The following is a 19,715-nucleotide window of genomic DNA, read 5'->3' as shown; positions in this document are numbered from 1 at the left end:
TGAGATTTCACTAGTAATGTCTGCAGTTTTTGGGTTTGGCTATTTGTTTCAAGTGTATTAATTTAAAAAAAAATCTCTTTGCCAAAATCTGTCATCTCTCGCATGTCTATACTTTTAATATAACACACATACATTAATTATTCATTTCGGTTGCCTATCCTGACATGAAGTTTGTTCCATAGAAAGTATGTGACTCTGATGTATTTGACTGTAGTGACAAAATTAAGGAAATTAGAAGGGGGGGGGGGGGGGGGATTTGGGCCAAAATCCCTCACCCCCTTTCTATCTTGGGACTGCAAGGCCTGACACACTTCATAATCATTTTGGTAGCTCATGTTGACCAGTAGTGTGTGCCACAGAAAGCCAAATTCGAGTATAAATAAACATTTATTTTATAAGCATTTTGTAATGTTTAAGAAAATAAAGATAATACTAGCACACAATAACACAAAAACATGTAAATACAATCTTTATAATCCACAACTGTGACGCTGATTTTTCATAGCAGTGTAGCCATATCACCTTAAGAAGAATGAGAGTGTGTGTATGTGGAATACGTTGGATTTTGGACAAGCCAAAGTGATGGAAAATAAATCAGTTCATTCTGTCTTTATTGTATATCATGATATCTGTGAGGCAAGACAATACCATATCTTATTATTAAAAAGACAAATAAAAACCTGTTGTCACGCCCTGACCTTAGAGATCCTTTAAATTCTCTATTTGGTAGGTCAGGGTGTGACTAGGGTGGGAAGTCTATGTTTATATTTCTTTGTTGGCTGAGTATGGTTCCCAATCAGAGGCAGCTGTTTATCGTTGTCTCTGATTGGGGATCATACTTAGGCAGCCCTTTTCCCACCTTCAGTTGTGGGATCTTGTCTTTGGTTGTTGCATGTGTTTGCACTCCTAGCTTTACGGTTGTTGTGTATTGTTTTTGGTGGAACATTTATAATTAAAAAATAATGTATGCGTACCACGCTGCACCTTGGTCTTTATTTAACAACGGACGCAACACCTGTTGCATCATTTGAGGTTAAATACATTTAGAAATAAGGACAGGGGAGAATAAAGAGGATCAGGGGAGAATCAGTGTAACTTAAGCAAATCAAATGTATTTTTAAGTTATCAATTTGTACAATATATGCTGAAACGATACATACATGTTATGGTAAATGTCGTATTTCATGATGGAATCTACCATATTCTAAAATGTAACATATACAGTATATTATATGCCATATGACAAGCAGAAAACTGCTACCTAACCTGTTCACTGCTAGAGTCAAAGCACAACAAACATATGTTGTTATTATAAACAGAGCAACAGGTAGAAGTGTATTCCTAGTACAAAAGTAAATCAGTATCAAAGTGCTTTTTGAATAAGTGGCTATTGAATCAGCATTTACAAACAGCAAGGGACTTGGCAGTTATGATGCCTGCAGCTCAACTCATTCAACCAATTAGGCAACAGTACACAGCCAAGTCTTGGTGATTGTCCACTGAATCCTTAAAGAGAAGACAACTTCAAGAATGACACAATTGTAGATCACAGAGAAAGAACAACAGTACAGCACTTTATCCAGGCCGAGGGGTATTAAGGAGCTGGTCATTTTCTGGCCCTGTAGACTAGAATTAGAATCCTGAACATAATGTGAGCTGCAATAGGGAGCCCGTCCAGGGTGCAAATCAGTGGAGGGGAATCCGAGAATGCAGGCAGTCCAGCAGGGTGTGAGTTGAAGTTGTCAAATCTGGAGCTGACAACGCTCTGATTTAGCATCTTGGGGGCATCGCTGGGTGGTGTGGAGGAAGAAGCAGAACGTTCAGGTTAGGGCAGGAATGTAAATGACGTGATCATCTCGGGTTATCCAACATCTGAGAACGGGCAGGCATTCCCTCGGATGAAGAGCATCGCCGTCTTGCTGATTATGTGCTGTCATCCAGGTGGAAATCATCCATATCTGATGTAGGAAAATAGATAAGTTGAGTGTCCCGTGAATAAGTTGACGTATATGTACTGTAATTGTGTGTGTGTGTATATATCTCTTGGTATATATTTTATTTTAATTTCTATTATCATTATTGTGTTTTGTGGTTGAGGGGTGGGGGGAGGTTGATGGGTATGGTGGAGGTGCTGGGGGTGTCCTATTGAGGGTTGATGGGGATGGTGGAGGTGCTGGGGGTGTCCTATTGAGGGTTGATGGGGATGGTGGAGGTGCTGGGGGTGTCCTATTGAGGGTTGATGGGCATGGTGGAGGTGCTGGGGTGTCCTATTGAGGGTCGATGGCGATGGTGGAGGTGCTGGGGGTGTCTTATTGAGGGTTGATGGTGGAGGTGCTGGGGGTGTCCTATTGAGGGTTAATGGGGATGGTGGAGGTGCTGGGGGTGTCCTATTGAGGGTTGATGGGGATGGTGGAGGTGCTGGGGGTGTCCTATTGAGGGTTGATGGGGATGGTGGAGGTACTGGGGGTGTCCTATTGAGGGTGAATGGACCTATTGGGGAGGGGATTCTTCATGGAGGCACATTCAGTCAGTTTTGTTTATTATATTATTATATATTTATACATTTTTTCTTATAATAATAGAGAAAAAAATAACAGTTCACTGATTATAGATATCCACTCATGTTGACTTGTAAACTCAGTAAAAATAGAAATGGCCTCACTGTCAACTGCGTTCATTTTCAGCAAACTTAACGTGTAAATATTTGTATGAACATAAGATTCAACAACTGAGACATAAACTGAACAAGTTCTAACAGACATGTGACTAACAGAAATTGAATAATGTGTCCCTGAACAAATGGGGGGGGGGGGGGGGGGGGGTCAAAATCAAAAGTAACAGTCAGTATCTGATGTTTTAATCTTAGTAAAAATTCCCTGTCTTAGGTCAGTTAGGATCACCACAACATTTAAAAAAAATGTGAAATGTCAGAATAATAGTAGAGAGAGTGACTGATTTCAGCTTTTATTTCTTTCATCACATTCCCAGTGGGCAAAACGTTTACATACACTCAATTAGTATTTGGTAGCATTGCCTATACATTGTTTAACTTGGGTTAAACGTTTTGGGTAGCCTTCCACAAGCTTCCCACAATAAGTTGGGTGAATTTTGGCACATTCCTCCTGAAAGAGCTGGTGTAACGAAGTCAGGATGTAGGCCTCCTTGCTCGCACACGATTTTTCAGTTCTGCCCACAAATTTTCTACAGGATTGAGGTCAGGGATTTGTGATGGCCACTCCAATACCTTGACTTTGTTGTCCTTAAGCCATTTTGCCACAACTTTTGAAGTATTCTTGGGGTCATTGTCCATTTGGAAGACCCATTTGTGACAAAGATTTAACTTCCTGACCGATGTCTTGAGATGTTGCTTCAATATATCCACATAATTTTCCTCCCTCATGAAGCCATCTATTTTGTGAAGTGCACCAGTCCCTCCTGCAGCAAAGCACCCCCACAACATGATGCTGCCACCCCTATGCTTCACGGTTGGGATGGTGTTCTTTGGCTTGCAAGCCTCCCCCTTTTTCCTCCAAACATAACGATGGTCATTATGGCCAAACAGTTCTATTTTTGTTTCATCAGACCAGAGGATATTTCTCCAAAAAGTATGATTTTTGTCACCATGTGCAGTTGCAAACCGTAGTCTCGCTTTTTTATGATGGTTTTGGAGCAGTGGCTTCTTCCTTCCTGAGCGGCCTTTTGGGTTATGTTAATATAGGACTCGTTTTACTGTGGATATAGATACTTTTGTACCTGTTTCCTCCAGCCTCTTCACAGGGTCCTTGTTCTGGGATTGATTTGCACTTTTCACACCAAAGTGCGTTCATCTCTAGGAGACAGAACGCGTCTCCTTCCTGAGCGGTATGACGGCTGATTGGTCCCATGGTGTTTATACTTGCGTACCATTGTTTGTACAGATGAACGTGGTACCTTCAGGTATTTGGAAATTGCTCCCAAGGATGAACCAGACTTGTGGTGTCTTTAAAAAAAATTCTGAGGTCTTGGCTGATTTCTTTTGATTTCCCCATAATGTCAAGCAAAGAGGCACTGAGTTTGAAGGTAGGCCTTGAAATACATCCACAGGTACACCTCCAATTGACTCAAATTAGCCTATCAGAAGCTTCTAAAGCCATGACATAATTTTCTGGAATTGTCCAAGCTGTTTATAGGCACAGTCAATTCAGTGTATGTAAACTTCTGACCAACTGGAATTGTGATACAGTGAGTTATAAGTGAAATAATCTGTCTGTAAACAATTGTTGGAAAAATTACTTGTGTCATGCACAAAGTAGATGTCCTAACCGACTTGACAAAACTATAGTTTGCTAACAAGAAATGTGTGGAGTGGTTGAAAAACTAGTTTTAATGACTCAAACCTAAGTGTACGCAAACTTCTGAATTCTGTACATGTAGGCAAGTAAAATGTAGGTAAGCAATAAACATTTCAGAACAACTACTAGTCGAATAAGACATGGGAGTTATTACGAATTTTGGCAAAGAGATGTATTTGTAGACTAATACACTTGAAACAAATAGCCAAACAGAAAACTGCAGAAATTACTAGTGAAATCTCAACTAGCAAGCAAGCAATCCTCGGCAATGAAGAATTGAGTGTGTGCGCGTTCACGCGAAGGGTTGCAGATTGCTGGCAGGGGGGAGATTTTCGGCACAACACCTGCCTACGCAATGAAACGTTGACCTTCAATTAATATTTAGTTTTACTGGAAGGCTAGCCAACTACTACGAGGTTGGTGTCTCTTTTTGATCAAAATTAAACTGACATCTTGTAATTGAACAGAATAGTGAGGTGGCAAATAACTGGTATGCCGATAATACTATTATTTTGCTGAACGGTTTATCAAAAAGTTGATTGTAGGCCTAGTAGTATTTCCACTGAAATGTCAATCGTGCTAATTGCTAACCCGTTAGCAAAAAATGTTACGACCCCAATAATCTCAAAACATTGATGGCTTGATCACAAGATAACACTGTTGAAGGTAATATATTTCTGAAACGCTGTTGAATAGCCGATAATACCCACTATAGGATTTCAATAAAAAAAATCCTGAATCCAAAAGAAAATCCTATCAGATTTTGGAACCAGTCCTATTGGACTCCCAAAAGGATACAAACTGATCTGATATATCTTTCTTTTGGATTCTAATATAATTGTTTTATTGGAATACTATAGGATTTTTTTTATATATTAGGGATAGCGATCTGTCACCCGATCTCAACCCAATTAAACACTTATGGGAGATTCTGGTGCTGCGCCTGATACAGCGTTTTCCTCCACCATCAACAAAACACCAAATTGTGGAAGAATGGTGTAGCATCCCTCCAATAGAGTTCTTGACAAGTGTAGAATCTATGCCAAGTGCATTGAAGCTGTTGGGTCATCGGCTGCATTTCCACCTGAAACCAATCAGATTAGCTCTGAAAAACATATTTTGTGATTGGTTTTAAATACCGATTAGTGGTAAAACAATGTTTATCAGAACTGGGCTGTCTAAACGCACCAAAGATCTATTAAGACGGTTTATGTTGACGTTTCCTTTATTTGGGCAGTTACCTGTACCTGGTGCAGAAGGGAGTCGCCCACACAGTCATTTTATCCACCACAATCTACGGAAGCGCCTTGTCACTTTATCGCTGAGCAACCTCTTGATACCAGCCGCTAACGACAAGCATAAACGTTTATTTATTATTACACACCAGGTAGGTTACTTTGTTTTTCATTCAGATTTGCGTTGACATTAAACGTTTACAACTTTAGAATCGCTTATGTTCTCCAATTCTCTTGATTGCCTTCCTCATTGAAAGTCGAAAGCAACAATGATATCGTTGTGGATTTTTGTTTTTGTTAAAACAAAGTTAAGATGTTCTAATAGGATGTTGAATAAATGTGACAATTTAAATTGTTGTATACAGTTGTTCTCTACATTAGAAAATATTTCCTAATTGAATTCCTTATCTTCTCAAATGTTAATTTACGAGATGTTGGGTAGTCATGAGTCACTCCCTCAAGTATTACCTTATCTCATGAGAGGTTTCCTGGGCCGTTTATAAACTGGAAGATAAGCCTTAGTCATGATATAGGGCCAGTTTCCTGGACAAAGATTACGTTTAGTCCTGGACTAAGAAGGGTTTAAAATGGAGATTCTCCATTTTAAAGTGTTTTTCTGTCCAGGACTAGGCTTAATTTGTGTCCATTCGTTTTCTGAGAAGTGTAAAGGAAAAGTAGGTTAACCCACGAAGGCTATAACTAGTATCTGTTAATTAAACCAGGGCAAAATAATGTTTTATCAGCTGACATGAGGACATCATCCATGCAGAAGGTTGTTTTATTGTAGGAGGGGGAAAATCTTGCCTGATGACTCATACTGAATGTAATTTGACTGCTCTATTGGTCATCATGGAGAAGAAATGTTAGTGGGTGAGGCATTTGGCCAGAGTGAGGTGGATTGGTAGCCAGGCAAGAAACAAATGTTTACCAGCTGAAACAATGGGCCAGTGTTTTGCATGGCAGGGCGCCCTGGTTGGGTGGAGATTTCACTTAAGGACAAATGGAATGGTCTAAAATGTTTAGACCAGCCGGGGCACCGGCCCATACAAAACAAACTCCCTCACCCCTCTTTGTTTTTGGGAGGCAACTAGCCTAGTGTATCACGTGGGGGAGGATAATGGAGAAAGCCCTTGGGCAAGATGAGACTAATGCTACTGATTGGCTGGAGATATGAGGGCACTCCCTCATCTCTTTCTCTGCTCAGACAAGTTATTTGCAAATAAAGGTTAAATAAATAGAATAAACATTTGCGAGCGAGTGGTGAAATCAAAACCTGTATCAACATTAGAGAACATCTCTGGTTTAACTGCTGTGTCTCTCCACAGACCTTATTTGAACTCTTAACTGACACATGATCCCTAACTCTATCAGTTTGGAGTGGAACGTTATCACAAACAGGTCTGGATTCCAGGCTATCCTAGGGACACGTATTGTAAGTTGAATGGCAAGTTTTTCCTGCCCCATATCTTTCTAGCATGGCGCACCACCCTGAGTTTAAGAGGGCTGGGAAGAAGCCTGGCCTCCAGGTGTGGAGAGTTGAGAGTCTGGACCTGGTGGCCGTGCCAGAGAGTCTGTATGGCGGGTTCTACTCAGGGGACGCATACCTTGTTCTTAATACCATTAAGCAACGTTCTGGGCATCTACAGTATGACCTTCATTTCTGGCAAGGTAAAATGCTGTACAGTGTTTGTACATTTCAGTCCACTGATTGAAATCCATTCCATTATTTGTGAAAATAATGTTGGAAATCATTATTTCTCTGGTCCTGCAGGAGATGACTGTACACAAGATGAGAGTGGAGCAGCAGCCATTTTTACCATCCAAATAGATGACTACCTGGGTGGCAAACCTATTCAGTACCGTGAGGTGCAGGGTTACGAGTCAAGAACATTTTCAGGCTACTTCAAAACTGGACTGAAGTACATGGTAATGTTTCAAAACGAGTAAAAAGTAAACAAAGGAAGTCTCACAGTCTGTGTATGCTCCCAACAATTTAATGGGTAAATCAACATTTTGGCACACAGTCTCTTCTTCAGTGTTCACAGTACCTTCTACGCAAAAAGGAACTGTGTGCTGGGTAGAAGGTACTGTGAACCAAAACGTTGGTTTTACCTGTTAAATTGTTGGGAGCATACTGTATGGATAGAGTATGTGATAATGTATTTATTTTTACAGTTTACTATTCCGTTAGCCAGCACCTCCACCATCATTTTGGGGTGTGCGTCAGCTCACGCTTTTTTACTGGAATGTTGAAAGACATTCAATGAGTTTGTTAAATGTATTTACTTACCTCAAGATCTCCTCCACTTATCTTGTTGATTATCTTCCCAATCTTTACCTTAGAAAGGGGGTGTGTCTTCAGGGTTCAAGCACGTGGTGTCCAATGAGGTTAAGGTGCAGCGTGTGCTCCAGGTCAGGGGTCGGCGTGTGGTTCGAGCCACAGAGGTAGCTGTCAGTTGGGACAGCTTCAACCTGGGAGACATTTTTATCCTCGACCTGGGCGACGTGAGTTCACTGAAATCTATAAGAGTTTCTACAGTATGTACAAATCAAGGAAACATATACTGGTTTAATTTAGTGACATTATTTGCAGATTTTAGTGAAATTGTCTTTGTATGTAGGCTAAGAGTGTATAGTCATTGCTCATGTTAGTAAGCTGTTAATGTAAGTAATCCACTTTGAAACCAATACTGTTTTGGTCATGAATAATGTAAAAGATAATTTGTATACGTATGCTTTAACATAGTCAACAGGCAGAGGAGTTAGAGCTACACTATTACACTTGGTCCACTGTACTGATAGTCTTCACGCGTCTGTATTACAGGAGATTTATCAATGGTGTGGTTCCAAGGCCAATAACTTTGAGAAGCTGAAGGCCACTCAGGTGTCAAAGGATATCCGTGACAATGAACGATGTGGGCGGGCTGAGTTGTACATATGTGACGAGGGGGCAGAATGTGAGAAGATGTTGAAGGTGGGTCTTTCAATGAGGAGGAAGGGATGGAAAAAAATAGTTAATTCCTATACACTTCAAATCATGCCATTGTTTATATGCTCCCAATAAACATCTATAGTTAGTTACCTTTTTAACATAAATTATGATCATTTTCTTTGAGATGCCTGACTCGTGGTCTCGTTCCAGATTCTTGGACCCAAACCCGAGTTGCCTGAGGCAAATGCAGATGACACAAATACAGACATGTCCAATAGGAAGCTGGCAAAATTATACAAGGTCAGATCCATTTTCTAATTAAACAATTGAATTGTTAAATATGATGTAATAAGCTGTTTTTGAGCAGACCTTCAAATACTAATATTACATTGAAATGTTTTTCCAAAAGGTGTCTAATGCCAGCGGGGATATGGGCATTGATATGGTAGCATCGGAGAACCCGTTTTCACAGAATGCCCTGGAGTCAAGTGACTGCTTTATCTTGGACAATGGCCCCAATGGCATGATCTTTGTCTGGAAAGGTATTGGTTTCTTCTCAGCAGCTGGTCTCTATGAATTATGTTGACTGTAAAACCCCAAGCTTTAATCTTCCCTTAGATTAGAAACTACTTTTGAATACTGTTGTGCCTGGAAGTCACTTAGTTCTTCTGCCTTTGGAGTTTAATCATGAGTTTATTTGGAATAAAAACAGGTAAGGATGCTAACAAAGAGGAGAGAAGTGCGGTGATGAGTGCTGCCGAACAGTTTATCACAAAGATGGGCTACCCGAAACACACCCAGGTCCAGATCCTACCTGAGAATGGGGAGACCCCTCTGTTCAAGCAGTTCTTCAAAATCTGGCGTGACGCGGACCATACAGTGGGGTTGGGAACCGCCTACGTGTCCAACAAAATCGCCAAGATCAAGAAGGTTCCCTTCGATGCCTCCACTCTCCATCACTCGGATGCCATGGCGGCTCAGCATGGGATGGTGGACGAGGGGAATGGAGAGAAGCAGGTTTTTTGGCGGGGATTCTGGGGTTTTCTCAATAAACACCATATAGTATGATGGTAGTTACCCTTAAATATTGTGTTTCAAGGTTTAGGGTAGTCATGTGTCCTCAGTAAAGGGATACATACAGCCCCTAAGGGTTACCACCGTGGGCCTGCACACCCACCAAAAAGGTGTCACAATTTCACAAACAAGCCTTTGAGAAAAGAGCTGCAAGGGGTGTTACCTTTTTTCCATTCATGGACTACTACTACTAGCAAGAGCTGTGTTTACCTGTTAACCTCTGTAGATCTGGCGTATTGAGGGCGCTGACAAGGTGCCCGTGGAGCCCTCCACTTATGGACGATTCTATGGGGGAGACAGCTACATCATCCTCTACAACTACCAGCATGGAGGGCGTAACGGACAGGTCATCTACATATGGTAAAACAATGGAGATTATCCTTCTGGAAGCAACAGCAGGAAGCTTTGTGTGTTATTACATAGTCTTACAGCAAAAACTGCTAGCGTCCTTCTATTGTTACAGTAGGCTTCATCATTTATGAGCACCAGGGCTTTTGTTACATACTGTATTAGACACATCTAAAACAACTATATACTGTATGATATAACCTAAGCATAAATGTATGTTAATAGCACTTGAAAAGTACTCCTTTTTCACAGGCAAGGAGTGGATTCTAGCCAGGATGAAATTGGCGCCTCGGCCATCTTGGCTGCTCAGCTGGATGACGAGTTGGGAGGAGGAGCAGTACAGGTGACTGGATAGTTTTGATTTATCGCAGTCTGCCCCGCATAATACGGTCCAGATAATTTTTAATCAAGACGCACTGGAGTACAGAATTGAACCCTATTAGTCAGTTGTTTTGTCTGCAGACGCTGAACCTATAGGAATACGTTTCCATGGTCATCAACAGGGTCAGAGCGTTGGTCTGTAAAATGAAATGGAAATGAGGGAAGGTTAGGTTTAAAGCCAGGTATCTGACTCGCTCTGATTTTCTGTCTGTTTCCACCGTGATGAAGGTGCGGGTGATCCAGGGTAAGGAGCCTGCCCACCTCATGAGTCTTTTTGGGGGGCAGCCGATGGTAGTGCACCAGGGTGGTACCTCCAGAGAGGGTGGCCAGGCCCAGGCTGCAGACACACAGCTGTTCCAGGTGCGGTCCAACCCTGCTGGCTGCACACGTGCCATAGAGGTGAGTAACAGGAGATGGAAGTTGAGGTGGGAAAATCTCAATAAAATATGTTTTGTAGGTACATCTATTTGGTTACTTTTTGGCTGTATTCACTAGAATCCAAACGGACGCAAACAAGCCGAAACGGGGAAGGACTAATCTGAACTTGTCCAATAAGAAAGGCATCACAAAATGTCTTTGCTACAGTGTACACTAATACACCCCAGTAGATGGAGTAGCCAACCATTGTGATGTATGGTTGGTTTGTTGGTGACGCTGACTACAGTCCGTTTGCTACTGCTGAACTGTAGTTAGTACCTCCAGTGTACAGTATTTTTAACTGCCTCCTTTCTTCCTCTCTCCACTCAAGGTTGATGCTGCTGCCTCAAATCTGAACTCCAACGATGTGTTTGTGCTGGTGACCCCGGCATCCTCCTTCATATGGGTGGGAAAGGGGACAAGTGACAGTGAGAAACATGGAGCTCAAAAGCTAAGTGACCTTCTAGGGGTCTCAGCCTCAGAGCTGGCTGAGGGTGAAGAAGCAGGTACGTTCCCTGTCAGCAGTCTAATTCACTAGGAAATGGTGTTTAGCCAATAGCCACAGAATGTTACTTATTATGAAGATACAAGGCAAAGCTTTTCCAACCGCTCCATCTTCTTCCAGATCCACAATTGTATGTATGTGTTTGTGTGTCAAGATGACTTCTGGGATGCTCTGGGAGGTAAAGCGGACTACCGTACCTCAGCCAGACTGAAAAACAAAATGGATGTTCATCCACCACGCCTGTTTGCCTGCTCCAACAAAACTGGGCAGTTCATTGTGAGTCTGCCCTGTTATAACTGTAGTATAGCACTCTGCTGCATTCCTGTTTTCAGGTTTGACATGATTTGAATATCCATTTGGATAAATTCAGTTTCCTCTGCTAATGAAATAGCCTTTGATCCACATTTTATACAGAAGTGTGGGAAACTATTTCCATGTCCTCCTGAATGTGCAGTGACCTGGCCTGTTGTCAAAATACTATTTATTTCCACAGATTGAAGAGGTGCCTGGGGAGATGACACAAGAAGACCTGGCCCCAGATGATGTCATGCTCTTGGACACCTGGGAACAGGTGACTAGTAGAGGGATTGTCAAGGTGCAACCAGGGCCACGTTCAGCAGCCGAACGTTGTAGAAATGCCAATAGAACAAATGCAATTCCTCATTCCACATGTCAGAGGGGCATGTATGTTCTACATAGCATATTTCGATCTGAACGTTCTGAAACGTTGCACCCTGCTGAACGTGCCTCAGGTTTTTTGCTAATAATGCACACCTATTGATTCGCTTAACACTTTCCATGTACCCTTCAGATCTTTGTTTGGATCGGAGGTGAAGCTCATGAGGAGGAGAAGACAGAGAGTATTGCCTCAGGTAAGCAATGGTGGTTTTAAAACAAGATCACATAATTACCTGATAAAAGTGCCGACGGGAACTTAAATATGCCGATTCATTAAATGAACTGTTCTTTCTTTCCTCACTGCTCCTGCCTATTTCCTGTTCTGTGGTCAGCCATTCGTTACATAGAGACAGACCCTACCAAGCGGGACAGCAGTACGCCCATAGTGAAGTTAAAGCAAGGTCATGAGCCTCCCACGTTCACTGGCTGGTTCTTGGGCTGGGATCATGGGTACTGGAGCAGTAATCCCATGGAACGGGCCATGGTTGGACTCCGTGTCTGAACCACTCCAGGGTGACGTTTCCCCTAGGGGCAACTTCACCCAAAGCCTCATTTGTGCAACTAACTGGGTATCTATCCCCTTTCCTTTCAACTGTTAGACTGCCCATGGATACCAATTTGTGATGGATAATATACTCTCTTCACACTATTGCTGTTTTGATCTTATGGTTTTCTTGAAGAGAGAATAGTCATGTAATCACACTACAGTTTAGTAATTTCCTTTTCTTACACACTAATACTGTTAGCCCATGTTTTTTTAGCAGTATCTTACTACATTTGCAATAAATGCAATAGGAGTTTTTTCGCTTCTGTACCATGCCGTGTTGGGCAGAGTTCAGATATTCCTGTTTGAGAATCTTGTGCAGACTGAGTTTCCATAACGACCCAAAGGATATGTCATGTCTGAAAGTGGATGGAAAAGCTTCAACAAAGCACAACTGGAAGTAGTCAAATACATTCACATAACTAAATAAACTGTATGATGCCCGATATGTTAATTGTAGGCAATAGCTAAGAGGCTTTGGTTTAGTGATTATCATGAAAACATGAATGAAGACCGGCCAATCAAGGCAGAGCAACTTGAAGCCAAGAGACATTTATTCTCAAAAATAAAATGGGATTCTATAAAAATGTCACCTGTCAGATTTTGAAAACATAATACAACTCTCATCTGAGTATTTACCAGATGCATTAAATCAAAGTGAATCATTATGGGGTGATGACATTGTAGCGTCTTACAGAAATCCAAATGAACATTTAGTTACAAATAAGTTGATCATCATTAACCACCTCCATGAACGAGCGGAATCTTTAATTGTGAGACAGAGGGGCACACAGCTACCCCCACAGTGGGGCCTTAAGCCAGGTCCACGTGCTGTTTTCTTCAGCTGTTCTGAACGTCGCTGTAGTAGTCGCCATCATTATCAAATATCTCAGAGAGTAGGAAGAGCTCTTGAGGATCATTTCTGGACACCACCTCTCCTGACTTTATCAGAACTTTGAGGCGCTCTTCACAATTGGGGAGAACTCTACTGTTGAGGAAGTCAATGATCTCTGAAAAGAAAATACAGAAATAAAATCTGTAAACGGTTCCAGCAAACAAGGTGCGTGCCAAACGGCACCCTAGTCCCTATATAGTGTGCTATTTTTGACCAGGGCCCATGGTCAAAAGGAGTGCACTTTATAGGGAATAGGTGTGATTTGGGACTAGATCAAAGCTCTCTTCCCCAAAGCACCATTATATTTAAATAGTACGGTCAAGGAGGACCAAGCGACATTTGTCGTCACTGATCCACAACTATTCTAACGAAATGCTAAAAACCTAGCGATAGAGCATTTTGGATGGTCGCCTGGGGTTGTACAGTGGTCTAAGCTGCTGCCTCAGGCTCACAGGTACTGTGCACTACCACTGTGAGCATGGGTTTGAATCTGACCCAGTCCTCTAGCACTCTCTCTATCCTGTCCAATAAACAAGAAATACAAAAGGAATGGGACGCCCTACTCTTTAAAATAAGAGGATAGTGTTTGTATGACAGTAGCTTACACCTACCACAGAAGGACATGCTCTGCCACAACGGAACGTTGGCTACCTTTAGCCTGTAGTAGTGTGTCTGTACGTAGCGCGGCGTAACATCCCTTAAAAATTATAGAAATGTTAGCACATAGCAATGCATTGCATTACACACTCATAGAAGATGGAAAACATTTGTAAAGGCTTTGTCATGCATTGATCTAATTCAATGACATCTCAGCGTTCTATTGAGAGACTTGCCAATGCTAAAAATTAATACTGACACAATACAAACCTCCCTTAGTGAAAATGTCACAAACGCAACAAGGCAATCCATGACACATTGTCTGAAACATCTGTGTTCAATAACAACCTCTTACCCAATTGTGTGAGCAATTTCTTCCCAGTTGATATCTGCAACATCTTCCACCTGCATTGCATTCAAGCTGAAAAGGTCAAAAATTACATGATTCACAATGCAACAGTTTCACATGCTGATATCAGGACCAAAAGTCTACCTTTTGTCCTGTGTATCAGGACAGTGCAGAAAGGTCCGAGTAACATCACTAGACCGGGCTAATAAATCTTAAAGAATCAAAAAACAGATTCACCATCGCATAGATTGAATGGAAATCAACACACTTACGCTTTGATCAAATCCACTTTGCCCTGTAATGATTTCGTGTGTCCACTGAATACTGGTTGTCCATATGCCATTTTGTGCTTCAAAACACCCAACCTGGAAAAGTTGTATCAAAGATACAGCCTCAAAAGTCAGACGAAAGTTCTGAATCAATGTTTGTGTAAACAATTCAATGACAATGGTTTTATTTTGTAACAGCTACCCCTGAAACTCCCCGCCCACCATTTTATTCGACACTGGGACCAGTGGCGCGTTTCAACCGTCTGGCACACATCTGTCCAGGGGATGTTGTTGTACAGCTGGCCTTTCCTGACGGTGGCCGGTCCACTGCCAGGCTCTGCCTGTCCCACCAGGTGCTTCCGCACCGCTTCCATTAGTCTTTTCAGTTCTTCCTCAGTCCACGCACCTTTGTTTGCGGCTGAGAAATACACACCAAACAAAGCGTGAACATTGTCCCACATCAAACAACACAAACAACCATTTCCCCAAAAGATGAGTGGAGCAGAATGTCCGGCAAGGATGTCAGAGTCAATATATTAAAGCTGTAATCTGTACTTGGTGAAACTGCCACATTTGTTTGGGATATTACAACAAAGAAGTTACTTCCAACATCAGTTATTTTCCTTCGGCCATCCTTGCACACGTGATAGAACTGCAGAATATGTACTGTGATTATATTTTGTACCACGATGCTGGACATTCCTCTCTTCCATTTCATCAACAAGATGGGGGGGGGGGGACAGTGGCGATGAGTCACCTTTTGCGGATTCCAGTTCCCAACGACTTACACATTTGAGCAAAACGTTTCTCTAGGGCCGATTCGCTTCGGCCAGTCAACGCCGAGATCTTCGCCCACTTGTTGCCGTGCAACGTCTGTAGTTTTTTCAAAGTGTGAAGCTCTTCTTCGGTGAACCTTCGGTAAGGAAATCAAGGAAATAAGCATTCAAAGTGCCTCAATGTCTGCAAATATTAGCAAACCATAAAGTGGTTCATATCAGAACAATAGCACAGTTGTGAACACTAATTCAAGAAAATGGCAATTCAATATTACTATACTTTCGTACACTGTATTTAGAGGCAACATAACGTAAGCCGGGATAGCCGTTTATAACCGTGAAGGTCATTTCCTTATAGTAACTAGCCACGTCTTACCTGCCCTTGTAGTTGCTGCCATCAAACATTTTCCTCCCACGTATATAGATTTGATGCCAAGGCCTGGGTATTCCTTCACCTGGAACAACAGGTTAGGAAGAGGTGAGATCAGTTTTCTGGGAAATTGCTTAGCATATTTTGTGGCCACTGTAGACAATGCTGAAGAACAGGGATGTAATGTGGATAAAAACTTTGTCAAAGTTTTCTAATCGAATGAACCTGGCTACAAGACGACACACCTATTCTTTCATGGAATCTGTGCTGCCTCTTCAATTTCTTGATATTTGCTTCTTCCTCTTTGAAGCGCTGTGGATGGAAGAGCTCAGAGCCACTCTGAATCCCAGTGAGAGACAGGAAGTCGTAGACATTACTCCTGAGTCGTTCGTTCTCCTGCGCATTGAATCTTCCACTTCGCAGGGAAAGGCCTGGGAACAACAGAAGATTCCACATGGGCTTAAATGACTGGGTCTAAAATGCTAAAATAATGCTAATAATACAATCAGTCACATCTCTAAACACAGTAACATCTTACATATCATTGCTACAATGTTACATGATGCTGCGATAAACACTTAAAAATATTGAACCATGAGTGACTGAAGAAGAAGTTTACCTTGTCTTCGGAATTCCTTGAATCGATCAAGATCATACTTGATCCTCTTATGGATCTCGTCAACAGACTTTGACTCAACATTGGGAATGAAGTCTTTGAGATCCTTCAGAGCCTGCCAGTCGTCCACACTGTAGCATAGTGAGGGGAGAGAATCATACACGTGACGTCTAAACACACTTCTGAGTCGACAGAGCAAGAGAGACATGCCTTCCTCTCTCCACAGGAAGAGGCTCCAGATGAAATTCTGGTACACAGCATTCACAAAATGTCTGGTTTTCGCCAGCAAATGCAACTGGGCGACTCCACAGTAACAGAGTGATGCAGGGACTCAAATTTCACTCTAAAATGTATGTCTAACAAGTTCCACAGAAAATATTACAAACATACATTTATTTGAAAAACATTGCAGATGCAAAGATTGGTAACAGAATGAGGGTTTGTGCAGCTGGTGCACTCATTTGCATCTGCAATGTTCAACAAGTAGCTTAAATGTGTGTTTGTAAAATATTTAGTGGAAATGGTTAAAAGTCATTGTTGTGCCTAGAGTTGTATGGATTGTTTAACTTTGCAATCATTGGTTTTTGTTGGGCATACATTACAATTATTGTGGATTTGCCCCACTGTCAATGGTTGTGTTCATTTGGGAAATCACTCTTTCAAAACACGCTAGATTCACACTTCAATACAAGTGAACCAGGTCTCCTACTCACCCTAGAGTTTCTTCCTTTAGGCAGGGTTTGTTGTGTTGGGTCCCTGTCTCAACCATGGTTGAATGGGCGCCCTCTGTCTCACCGTTTGTTCCAGCATCATGAGTCCTGTTGTCATTTGGAACAGCTAAATCCAAAACATCTGCTGCAGAGTGGACACTGGCCATTCCCTTGTCTGACTCTCTGCGGTGTTTTTTCTTTCTCCCGCTGACCTCCACATCTGTTTTTGGCCTCTTTGATTTTCTTTCAGTTTGTTCTTTTATACCTGGAAGGTCTGCTTTATCTGGACAATCGTTCAGTTCACTCTCTGTGTGTTTTTTCTTATTTCGTTTCCTTTTTTTTACATTCTCCTCTGCCTCAGTTACCACATTTTTACCTCTCTTGACCATTTCAGGGTGCAGTTCTATGATTTTTGGATCATCTGCTGTTCTTGAAACTGTCCGACAGCTTTCCGCTCCCTCCTCAAGTTCTGTTTGTCTGTTCTTGTGTTTCTTCTTACTCTTTCTGGTTTCATCTGGCGCAGTTACAGCTGAAACGTCTACTGCAGCCTTTGAGAGGACACCGTCTATCACCCGTTCTGGCTCAATGTCATTATGTTTTCTCTTATTCTTCCGGCTATTCATATTATTCTCATCAGCAATCACTAAATCCACTCCCACCTGTTGTGTTTGAAGATTCTTTGACTTTTTCTTTGTTTTCCCTCCAGTTTGTTCCTCGGGATCTGGTACCTCCATTTCATCTTGAATAACATTTGGCTGCTTCTCTTCGTTTCCTTTTTTACGTTTCTTCCTCTCTTTCTCCACCACTTCCAGCTCAGTCACTGTTTGCTCTTTATGTTTAGGGTCTTTACCTCTTTTCTCGACTGTCAACCGGTGACCATCCTTTTGATTGTGCTCAATTGCCGGTTCTTCTGGTCCCTGTTCAGATAGTGCTTTATTCTTTTTGGCTTTTATGAATCCCTCGACTGTATCAGGTGCCACTGATGAGATTAATTCAGGAGTGTCTTCAAATTTAAGAGGGGATATTCGACACATCTCAAGCACTATGGGATTCTCCCTAGCCCCCTGTTCAGTGGATGTTGAAGTCCCCAGCATGGTGGCTACAGCATAACCTGTTTTCTCTATCTGTAACAGAAAGACAATATTCATGTTTTTTCCATTGTTTCCTAAATGTGACAGCATGGATAGGCATGCACTTTAGCAGCTATGTAACGTTAACTAGCTACCATAATTAGATTAGCAAAATACGTTCATATTAAAACACAAGTTCACTTTTTTCGTACATACGCGCACAAGTGTGATCAATGTTGGGATAACGAGCTAGCTAGTGATAGTCCATTCAAATAGACTAGCTAGCTGTGTAAATCAAACATGATAAAACTCGTAAAGAAAAATAAATTCACCAGGTTGAACAAGTGGGGAAAGTAACACCGTAACTTCTTTGTTGACAAAAGCGACATAGCCGGAGATGTAAATATCTTCTTTGGTGTTAGCAATGTGTGTGACTGACCAAAGCTAGCTACTGCCACTCTGTGGTGGATGTATCATAGAAATATAACATATTGAACGACTTTGGAACATCTCACCCTGGCAATTTGACTGGTAAACTACACTCGCAATGGCTGCCTGCCTGGTATTCTGATCACGAGTCTCCCATCTGCATTCCCGTGTAATTCCCAACAATTAGGATTTGTAGGTCTAGATTAATATTCCGCTATGCAGTTGTGGAAAAAGTACCCAAATGTTACACTTGAGTAAAAGTATAGATACCTTAATATTAAGTTACTCAAGTAAAAGTGAAAATCAGCCAGTAAAATACTACTTGAGTAAAAGTCTAAAATTATTTGGTTTTAGATAAACTTAAGTATCAAAAGTAAATGTAATTGCTAAAATATACTTAAGTATCAAAAGTAAAAGTAACATTTTAAATCAATTAAAATTCCTTATAACTTTAACTATTACTTCACTACATTCCTAAAGAAAATATTGTACTCTATACATTTTCTCTGACAACCAAAAGTTATTATTAATGTATCTATACTTTTACACGAGTGTGACAATTGGGTACTTTTTCCACAACTGCATAAATTCATGCCTATCCATGCTGTCACATTTAGGAAACAATGGAGAAAAAAAACTATTTAAGCAAAAGCAGATGGCACAATTTCCTATAAAAAAATGTATACCCCCAAAAATGACTTAAGTAGTACATTAAAGTATATTGACTTCAGTACTTTACACCACTGCTGCTATGACAACACTATAGTTAGGCAGATCATATTTTGAAGATTTCAGAGATCTGTTAATTGTGCTTCTGTTGATAAAATATTTGAGATTGGAGAACTTTTATGTGGTGATTTTAAGACGCTAAATACAGTCAGCAATGGCCAGCGATGAGTGGTGTGTGTTATAGACGGATATAAATAGATTTTGGTATGCTATTTCTATAGGCTTAACTCAGGTATAAGTCATTATAATAGCCTATATTTTTGTTCTAAAGTAAATGTAGATATACTTTACAGTATTAGTCTACACAGCCTGAAATTGGTTTGGATTGAAAAATCACACTTGACTCAAGTCATTAATAGCTCAGGTCTTGAAAATATGAGCCAAAAGCAGCACCAACCTTTTTCCCCTCAGTATCCAATGTGTATAAATGACCCTGTGAGCACCGCCTGACACCGATGGA

The 19,715-nt window shown here is 41.3% G+C and overlaps 2 protein-coding genes across 4 annotated transcripts; one reads left to right on the top strand and one right to left on the bottom strand.

Annotated features, from left to right (window-relative positions):
* The first annotated feature begins 4,686 nt into the window (after nucleotides 1-4,686).
* LOC139378596 (gelsolin-like) lies at nucleotides 4,687-13,032 on the top strand. Of its 2 annotated transcripts, none has more exons than XM_071120912.1 (16): nucleotides 4,687-4,747; nucleotides 7,041-7,234; nucleotides 7,338-7,492; nucleotides 7,910-8,071; nucleotides 8,391-8,540; nucleotides 8,709-8,798; nucleotides 8,908-9,040; nucleotides 9,211-9,515; nucleotides 9,799-9,932; nucleotides 10,173-10,263; nucleotides 10,530-10,700; nucleotides 11,050-11,224; nucleotides 11,378-11,499; nucleotides 11,717-11,794; nucleotides 12,035-12,095; nucleotides 12,234-12,541. In XM_071120912.1, the coding sequence occupies exons 2-16, from the start codon at nucleotides 7,042-7,044 to the stop codon at nucleotides 12,401-12,403; spliced, it is 2,190 nt and encodes a 729-aa protein (XP_070977013.1). In that variant the 5' UTR covers nucleotides 4,687-4,747; nucleotide 7,041; the 3' UTR covers nucleotides 12,404-12,541. The 2 variants fall into 2 exon arrangements, with proteins under 2 accessions (XP_070977013.1, XP_070977012.1); XM_071120911.1 differs by lacking the exon at nucleotides 4,687-4,747 and adding an exon at nucleotides 5,614-5,718 and having other exon boundaries at nucleotides 12,234-13,032.
* LOC139378595 (transcription termination factor 1-like) lies at nucleotides 12,967-18,533 on the bottom strand. 2 transcript variants are annotated; one of them, XM_071120909.1, is made up of 11 exons: nucleotides 18,430-18,533; nucleotides 17,031-18,151; nucleotides 16,321-16,448; nucleotides 15,947-16,132; nucleotides 15,708-15,786; nucleotides 15,344-15,468; nucleotides 14,778-14,973; nucleotides 14,559-14,651; nucleotides 14,293-14,358; nucleotides 13,952-14,037; nucleotides 12,967-13,455 (listed from the first exon to the last, which is right to left on the bottom strand). In XM_071120909.1, the coding sequence occupies exons 1-11, from the start codon at nucleotides 18,484-18,486 to the stop codon at nucleotides 13,286-13,288; spliced, it is 2,307 nt and encodes a 768-aa protein (XP_070977010.1). In that variant the 5' UTR covers nucleotides 18,487-18,533; the 3' UTR covers nucleotides 12,967-13,285. The 2 variants fall into 2 exon arrangements, with proteins under 2 accessions (XP_070977010.1, XP_070977011.1); XM_071120910.1 differs by having other exon boundaries at nucleotides 18,314-18,531.
* Between the last annotated feature and the right edge of the window lie 1,182 nt (nucleotides 18,534-19,715).

This window comes from Oncorhynchus clarkii, chromosome 21 (assembly GCF_045791955.1).
Source record: "Oncorhynchus clarkii lewisi isolate Uvic-CL-2024 chromosome 21, UVic_Ocla_1.0, whole genome shotgun sequence".
Taxonomy (NCBI): Eukaryota; Metazoa; Chordata; class Actinopteri; order Salmoniformes; family Salmonidae; genus Oncorhynchus; species Oncorhynchus clarkii.
Note: the sequence above shows the minus strand (reverse complement) of the source record. Positions and strands in the feature narration are given on the sequence as shown.

What these genes read in the sequence shown, in the direction of transcription:
- LOC139378596 (XM_071120911.1), top strand. Translation starts at nt 7,042, where the DNA reads ATGGCGCACCACCCTGAGTTTAAGAGGGCTGGGAAGAAGCCTGGCCTC. An exon ending in TGGGAGGAGGAGCAGTACAG is followed by an intron (nt 10,264 to 10,529) that starts GTGACTGGATAG and finishes ACCGTGATGAAG; the next exon opens with GTGCGGGTGATCCAGGGTAA. An exon ending in ACAAAACTGGGCAGTTCATT is followed by an intron (nt 11,500 to 11,716) that starts GTGAGTCTGCCC and finishes TTATTTCCACAG; the next exon opens with ATTGAAGAGGTGCCTGGGGA.
- LOC139378595 (XM_071120909.1), bottom strand. Translation starts at nt 18,486, where the DNA reads ATGTCGCTTTTGTCAACAAAGAAGTTACGGTGTTACTTTCCCCACTTG. An exon ending in CAGATTCCATGAAAGAATAG is followed by an intron (nt 15,787 to 15,946) that starts GTGTGTCGTCTT and finishes CTGTTGTTCCAG; the next exon opens with GTGAAGGAATACCCAGGCCT. An exon ending in GAAATTGCTCACACAATTGG is followed by an intron (nt 14,038 to 14,292) that starts GTAAGAGGTTGT and finishes ATAATTTTTAAG; the next exon opens with GGATGTTACGCCGCGCTACG.